Source organism: Chiloscyllium plagiosum, chromosome 27, assembly GCF_004010195.1.
Source record: "Chiloscyllium plagiosum isolate BGI_BamShark_2017 chromosome 27, ASM401019v2, whole genome shotgun sequence".
NCBI lineage: Eukaryota > Metazoa > Chordata > Chondrichthyes > Orectolobiformes > Hemiscylliidae > Chiloscyllium > Chiloscyllium plagiosum.
In genome coordinates, this window is record NC_057736.1 from 39,789,812 (window position 1) to 39,798,336 (window position 8,525).

The following is an 8,525-nucleotide window of genomic DNA, read 5'->3' on the forward strand; positions in this document are numbered from 1 at the left end:
TCTCATGAAAGTCAGTGTTTGCCCAAGAAATGAATGACGCTCGGAGGAACCATTAAGAATACTCAGTGTTTTAATTAAGTGTTTCCCACAATGCGATGTAGCCCTACCTGCCAAACTGAATTGGCCGGAGAGACCAAGATTCAAACCAGGAAACATTAAGCTACGAAGCAATACCCTGAAATGATCAGCTGACCATTGGAAGGGAATCAAGTGGAAGGAGGTCAAATTAAAGCTGACAGGAACAATGTATGGTCCTTTTTGTTTCAAAGCCAAGGTACAAGTAACCAGGAGATCATTCGTCCATGAGACCGTGCTTAATGTCCTCATCAAAACTTGGAGAGTAAAGGAACTGTTAGGGCTTCAGGATGGTTGTCAGCCTTGATTTGCTGAACACGGTGAATGAACAGAAATTGTCCTGGGTCAAGAAAGAGGACCTCTATCTCCAACATTAATATCACATTCCTGATGATTAAACTGAGAATAAATGTGAGATAGTCTGCATGTAGACTAGAGTGCATTAAGACGCAACAGCCATATGGATATAAGGTGGAAAAGACATAAATGGAAATGACTGAGTGCACCAGGAAAATAGAGTCTTGATTATCAGGGAATAAATTTGGGAAGCTTGCACTGATATATGTGATGACCTGCCAATAACATGTATCCTTAAACTGAGTATACCCAAACTGTGGATAAACCTTCAAATGTAGTTGACATTAATATTGATTATATTGATTTCCTTAGTGGACAATTTTGATAATTCCAGTTCTTTACCCTTCCATTTGGGATGGTTTTGTTTTAGAATCATAGAACCCTTCAGTGTGGAAACAGGCCCTTCAGCCCAAGTCCATGCCAACCCTCCGAAGAGTATCCCACCCAGACCCATTCCCCGACCCAATTACTCTACATTTACCCCGGATTCATGCACTGAACCTACATATCCCTGAACACTATGGGCAATTTAGTGCATTAAATTCACCTAACCTGCACATCTTTGGACTATGGGAGGAAACTGGAGCACCTGGGGGAAACCCACACAGACATGGGGGGAATGTGCAAACTCCACACAGACAGTCACCTGAGGCTGGAATTGAACCCAGGTCACTGGCACTGTGAGGCAGCAGTACTAACCACTATGCCATGCGTTTCCCATGAGGTCTTTGTGGGGGTAATTCCAAGTGTCTGGCAAACTAAGAAATTGGATTGAAAATATTCAAAATTGTGTAAATGCTAGGAGTCTGAATGGGAGCAATACTCCAAGACCCATAGTCCGCCCCACCAAGACCATCTGAATTATCTTTGCCCCCATCTGTCCAAAATAACACCACTGTCTACTTGATCCAGGTCTCATTGATTTCATTAATATAGCCAGAAAGTAAAAAGGGCAATCATTTGTCTGTTTCTTTTTATCACTTCCAAATCCTGAGGGCCTATTGTTTATGTTTCAATTGGACAATTCCTAAGATTTGCTGCCCTGTACACATACAGTGCAGAATTTAGATGTGCCGCATTTTGAAGGCCACAAGATTAACTGCTGATCAATCTGTACCATCTGGGTTCAATTTTAAAGTCTAGCTCACGGCTATTTTGCGACGTCATAAAATTACCCAACAAAGGTGGCCCACCTCAGGCACTTGCTAAGCAGGTCAGTTTTTGGACATTTCAATCTTGGAGGTCCCGTACTGCCAACACAACACAAAAATACTTGGCCAGAAGTTTACATTTCAAACACACACAACTCACAGGCTTTAAAGAATTTGGGCACTTGAGTTATATGACTAAAGATGTTTTCATAGATGGCATTTGAACACACAATCCTGAATATTCAAAGTACTTCAACCGAATATTAAAAGAGAAGTTTTCACGTCCAAGTTGATGTTTAAGTTCACAGTCTGGTGACACAGAGTGGCTGTACCAGTTCCTCATTTATCAGAGTGAACAGTGCTTACTGAAACACAACCATCAAATGAAAACAGTCAATATAGAAAAGGGAACTCGACACACTGCTGTTTGCCTCTTGGTCTTTTCCTCCTCCATCTGTTTTACAGGAATGCCATGTAGCCGGTTGCCTGAGCAACCCATTCTAAGATACCCCTGCTGGAATCATTTTATTAAAAAATATAAAGTCTGGGTCTTGGGTCCTCATCCCTGGCCATCCCACACACTGGCATCATCTTGTAAACACACTGCTTTCCAAAGAGCAGTTCATGTTAGCAATTTGTCAAGACTGCAGCTTGCAGAGAAGACCTAGGTGGATGCCGCTGTCAAACCTGAACACCTCGTCCATGCATTTGTATAACCTGTGCTCGTAGAGTCTGAATGCTGCTCAGGATTTGTTTCTGGTGTTCAACACATGTAATCCCCAGGCTCATTACATCCCTGTGAAAGAAAATCATAGGAGAATTTAGTGTCTGCAGTCTGCTGCTATTCATCGTCAAGACAGTAGCTGAGAATGGAGGCAGTGCTGGTGATTGAATGAAAAGCACAGCTAAGTATAATAATCACACTGACATAATCAGCTTGTACAGGTTCCCGTTTCTAGTGGCACTTCATCCATTAAATTACCTGCCAAAACTTTTTATTAAAATCTCTCACAAATGACCAAAACTGAAATGATCAGAACAGACTCACATCACACCCTGAAAGGCTGCTGTTTAAAGGCTGCTCCGTGGGTGATGGCTTCAATTGAGATGGATGAAGCAACCCAGACGATGAGGTTGGGGGAGGCTGATGTGTCTCATCAAGGTCACACTGGCTGAGAAGTATTACATACCAAGGGATTGCACACTCCTATTTATGCTTGCAACAAGCTTGTGCTGCAATTCCTTTATATTTTTCACAAGTTCTGATTATTGTTTCAAAAATGCTTTCCTCTCTGATTTATCCCTTTATCTAAAGGCTCAGGTTGCGGTATCTTATCAAAGACCACCAGACCTGGCCACTAAATGTGCAAACCTAAATGTGCACACTGTAGATTATTGAACATTGAATCAAGGCTTGTCCTTACCTGAGGCAAACAAGTCACTTTACAACAGAACTCCAGGTTTAACAATGTCTAAGAACCCTGGATTCTTTTTCCACTCCATTGTCCAAGGATCAAAGCATTGAAAGAAAATCTAAAACTATCTGACAAATTAATTCAACATCCACCTTACTACTGGCTAGTCCCTTTCCATCAGTAGTCATTAAGCAGCCCCCTTTGGTGACTAAGCTGTTGGAGGAATCATTTTCATATTCATAAAAATTAGAAGGACATTAAAATGTGGTTTCACAGTAGATGTGGGCTGATGAATGAGGGCAAGAAGAACAGCAGGTGCTGTGGAGAAAAATGAATCACACAAAAAAGATAAAATACGTTCCCTTTAATGTCTTCAGTCTGTGAAATTCAGGCCAGTGTTTGGGGTGGCCATACAGTTTTCTCAAGAACAAGTTAAAAGAACAAGTGTCGAATGCTAGGAATATAGTGGACCAAAGAGACCTTCATATAGACCATCCCTTGGCCAAATGCCACCTGCATCATATTGAAAACAGAGTGTGGTTGAATGATCTTTTGGGAGTTCCCTGAATGTCCACTACAATGTCATTGACTGAAAGTCTGGAGGAATGGCTGTTGGACCTAATAGTGGACTTGATGCCCATTGTCTGAGTGCCACGCAACAGGCTAGCTGGTGGCATACTGTTAATCTCACTGGGCTAGTAATCTAGAACCCCTGGCTAATACGCTGAGAACATGGGTGAAATTTGAATTCAAGAAAAATATCTGGAATAAAAACCTAGACTGCTGGTGACCATGTAACCATTATCAATTGTGATAAACCTATCTGGTTTTAGGGAAGAAAATCTGCTGTCCTTACCTAGTCTGGCTTACATGTGACTCCGGACCCACAGCAATGTAGTTGACTCTTAACTGCCCCCTGAGCAATAAATAGCCAGGACTGCTGGCCTTACATGAACACATTTTTTAAAAAATGTATGATCAAATTAATGTGAGGGAGAAAGTGGTGTCTTTGTCAAAGAACTCTTTGGGTTAGGATTAAACTACAGAGGTGACTTTACTGATTATGGTCATTTGTAGTGAAGGGGAGAGTTTACACATTTAAATCAAGGGAATTTCTGAGGAAAGCCTTCAGTTTTCTCTGGGTGCAATGGTACTCTTTGTGGTTTCAGTTTGTTTGGTGGCCAGCAGTGATATTTGGTCAAAGTGTTTTATGAATCGGAGTCAGGCCCCTGAAAGTTAGGGGCCTTGAAGGCTCAGTGAGGAAAATGGGTAGGAGGTAAATGTGCATGGAGAATTACGGGGGTAACCAGCTGAGTTTGGACGTACTCGCTCTCCAGCCTGCCTAAGGCCATTTGGGTGTTATTGTGCTTTAGGTACATTCTCGTCTTTCGATAGGCATTTACGCTTATGGGAAGACCAAGACTAAAGACAATACACCTTTGATCATGAATCATCATGGATACAACAGAGAATTCAGGATAAATGCCTTCACTTAGAGAGTGATGAGAATGTGCATTTTGCTCGCAAATGGAGTACAAAAGATGGACATATTAAGGAGAATCCAACATTATTTAAGAAAGGTGGTAAGGACAAGCCAGGGAACTATAGACCAGTAAGCCTGACGTCAGTGGCGGGCAAGTTGTTGGAGGGAATCCTAAGGGACAGAATTTATACGTATTTGGAAAGGCAAGGACCGATTAGGGATAATCAACATGGCTTTATGCGTGGGAAATCATGTCTCACAAACTTGATTTGAGTTTTTAAAAAATGTAACAAAGAAGATTGAGGAGGGCAGAACGGTAGATGTGATCTATATGGACTCCAGTAAGGCGGTCAACCAGGTTCCCCATGGGAGACTAGTTAGCAAGGTTAGATCTCATGGAATACAGGAAGAACTAGCCATTTGGATACAGAACTGGCTCAAAGGTAAAAGACAGAGGATGGTGATCGAGGGTTGCTTTTCAGACTGGAGGCCTGTGACCAGTGGAGCGCCACAAGGATCGGTGCTAGGTCCTCTACTTTTTGTCATTTACATAAATGATTTGGACATGAACATAGGAGGTATAGTTAGTAGGTTTGCAGATGACACCAAAATTGGAGGTGTAGTGGACAGCAAAGAGGGTTACCTCAGATTACAATGGATCTGGACCAGGTGGGCCAATGGGCTGAGAAGTGGCAGATGGAGTTTAATTTAGATAAATGTGAGGTGCTTCATTTTGGGAAAGCAAATCTTAGCAAGAATTATACACCTTAATGGTAAGGTCCTAGAGAGTGTTGCTGAACAAAGAGACCTTGGAGTGCACGTTTTTCGCTCCTTGGAAGTAGAGTTGCAGGTAGATAGGATAGTGAAGAAGGCATTTGGTATGCTTTCCTTTATTGGTTAGGGCACTGAGTATAGGTGTTGGGAGGTCATGTTGCAGCTGTACAAGACATTGGTTAGGCTACTGTTGGAATATTGCGTGCAATTCTGGTCTCCTTCCCATCAGAAAGATGTTGTGAAACTTCAAAGGATTCGGAAAAGATTTACAAGGATGTTGCTAGGGTTGGAGGATTTGAACTATAGGGAGAGGCTGAACAGGCTGGGGCTATTTTCCCTGGAGCGTCGGAGGATTGGGGTGACCTTATAGAGGTTTATAAAATCATGAGGGGCCTGGATAGGATAAATAGACAAAGTATTTTCCTTGGGGTGGGGGAGTCCAGAACTAGAGGGCATAGGTTTAGGGTGAGAGGGGAAAGATATAAAAGGGACCTAAGGGCAACTTTTGCACACAGAGTGTGGTATGTGTATGGAATGAGCTGCCAGAGAAAGTGGTGGAGGCTGGTACAATTGCAACATTTAAAAGGCATCTGGATGGGTATATGAATAGGAAGGGTTTGGAGGGATATGGGGCAAGTGCTGGCAAACGGGACGAGATTTGCTTGGGATATCTGGTCGGCATGTACGAGTTGGACCGAAGGATCTGTTTCCGTGCTGTACATCTCTATGACTCTGAATAAATACAGGAGAGAGGAAAGAATAGAAGGATATGTTGATAGGATGAGATAAAGGTGGGTGGGAGGAACGTGCCATAAACATAGAGCAGTTGAACTCAGTGGCCTGAGGTTTATCACTGACCCGCTGTTGTACATTTGGTCTGACATTTTGCTACTTCTAAACATTTGTTAACTTGTGGGATGAGGCCTTGGACAAAGATAAGCTTTTGCCTCACATATTTCCTGTCATTCAAAAGTGTCAGCCTGCATAAGTAGTTTTCAAGAACCATTATTTCGATTTAGTGGCCTCTGGAAGGCAGCAATCAAACATATATTTCAGAAAGGAGCTCCTGCTGATGATTACAGCTTCAGTTTGGGGTTGTCCCGTACACTGGGTGCTGCCCTAGTGTCCTCAATTAGTCATGTAACGTTTGATTCACTCTGCCGCTGACAGGCACAGCACCGAGGGAAACCAGAGATCAGTTTTAATCTATAATAGATGCTTCAGGTCCTGCAGTTCCCTTTTTACATACAGAATCTTCAATATCCTACAGTCAATTAAAATACCATGAGATTTTTTAAAATTGAGGCTGGTAGTATATCAGCAAAACAAGCATGGAAGACACTAGAAATCTGACTCAAATACTGAACAAAAGTATGAGAAGGCTTTGCAAAAAGACTACCATAGCAAAACTGAATCTTTGCATTTGAGAGAGGCTGGACGCTTGAAATTATGTGAAGTCTCTCTCTACCTATCAGAGATTGTTTGGATGAGTTAACTCAGACAGACCTGCTTTTAAACATCTTTTCTTGCACATTCTTAATTCCTGTCTATAGATTAATGGCCCAGAATTTCAAAATCTGCAGATACCTGAAAAGCTGGAGGTTATTTTGATCGTTTCCAAAGGGAATTGGATAAGCAAATGAAGAGAAAGAAATTGTAGAGCTATGGAGAGAGCGAGTAAGTGTCATTACCTGAATTGCAGGGAGCAAGGACAGGCACAATGGCAGAATGGCCTCCAACTAAACTGTAACCACTCTATAATTTTGTTCCAAATAACAACAAAATATTCATGAGAAAGTGTCAGTGAGGCGATCCCTTCACCTTCTAGCAGTCTTGAATACCATCTGCTCATTCATTTGGAAACTACATAAAACTGACACCTTTCTAAGGGTCCAGCAGAATCGAAGGGGCAGACCTAATCCTTGGTGAGAAAGATGATTAAAACAAAGTGCAAATTAAAAAGTGCAAAGAACATCATAACTACGTATGGCAGCTCAAATGTTGGTTATTCATGTCATTAAATAAACAAACAATATTCTTAAAATATTGTAAATCATAAATCCAGAAAGATAGAGATAAAGGCAAGTTGATGGTTCACCTGCCCCTGGAGGTGTTGAAGAGTGTTATGGTTGATGAGCTAACATTGATACTGGAGGCTGCTTTGGAAGCTCCATTCATATATATCCCTGGTTCATCTGGCATGACAGACACCCTGCCCATTCCTGTCATTTATGCCAAAAGGGTCTGGCACACAAGCCCAACTATGGCTATGGGTACCAGGCTACCCAGGCTCCATGCTGGTAGCCAGTTGAAGATCCGTGCCACCTCTTGTTTATGCAGTTGGGTGTAGCCAACCTGATCATCACTGGCGGCTAGATCAGCTCTTTGGCCTCCTTGTGATCTCATACTGCAGGGACTGCCTGCAGTATCCGCCAATGTGTCGGATCAAATAGTTCAAATCAACATGGACCATAATTCCTGCTTCCTTTTGACTAAACACAGCTGCCCAATAGGCCCTACACTGGGCAGCATCAGGAGGTGGCGAAATTGATGTTTCAGGTGTAACCCTTCTTCAGGACTAGGGGTGGGTGTGGGGGGAGCTGCAGATAAAGGGGAGGCAAGAGCAGGGTGGTGAGGTGGGGATAGGTGAAGACAGGTAGAGGGTATGCCCTGGTTGGTCAATGGGAGGAATGAATCCAATTGGTAGCAGGGAGCAGTGGAAGGGGAAGAGGGAGGTGGTGGGAAGGGAGTCAGGGGATGGAAAGGGAGGTTATTTGAAATTGGAGAACTCAATGTTGACTCCTCCGGGCTGCTGGGTGCCAAAGCAGAAGATGAGGCGTTGTTCCTCTAATTTGCGGTGTTCTTCCAGCCTCCTGCCTGTCTATTTTGGATTCCAGTATCTGCATTTTTTTTGTCTCTAACCAATGGCATTGTACGTTCAATGTTGGTATGGACATTGAAGGTAACCAACCTGTAGCCTATCCTGTGTCACAGAAAGAGACTGTCGAATGGGAATATCTAAATAAGCATTTTATGAATTAAGCGATCTTATGACTGTAAATGTGCCAATGATATTGGTTTTAATCAGGGACTTACTTGTGTATTACATAATGGCCTTATCAATCAGTTATTTTGTCAATCTAAAACTGATTTTTCTAAAATTTAGCATCATCACAATAGTGAAGAGAAGATGGAAAAAGGATTAGGGCTGTTAAAAATGACCAATTCCAAGTTCATCACAACAACCCGAGAGAACAAGCAAAACACTGA

The 8,525-nt window shown here is 42.4% G+C and overlaps 1 protein-coding gene across 3 annotated transcripts in view; it reads right to left on the reverse strand.

Annotated features, from left to right (window-relative positions):
- Window positions 1–1,069: 1,069 nt before the first annotated feature.
- LOC122563736 (ephrin type-A receptor 7-like) overlaps window positions 1,070–8,525 on the reverse strand; it is a 593,437-nt gene continuing 585,981 nt past the window's right edge. For all 3 annotated transcript variants that reach the window (XM_043717892.1, XM_043717890.1, XM_043717893.1), the window contains one exon: window positions 1,070–2,379. In XM_043717892.1, coding sequence (XP_043573827.1) covers window positions 2,265–2,379 — 115 coding nt within the window. In that variant the 3' untranslated portion in view covers window positions 1,070–2,264. The remainder of the gene's footprint in view (window positions 2,380–8,525) is intronic.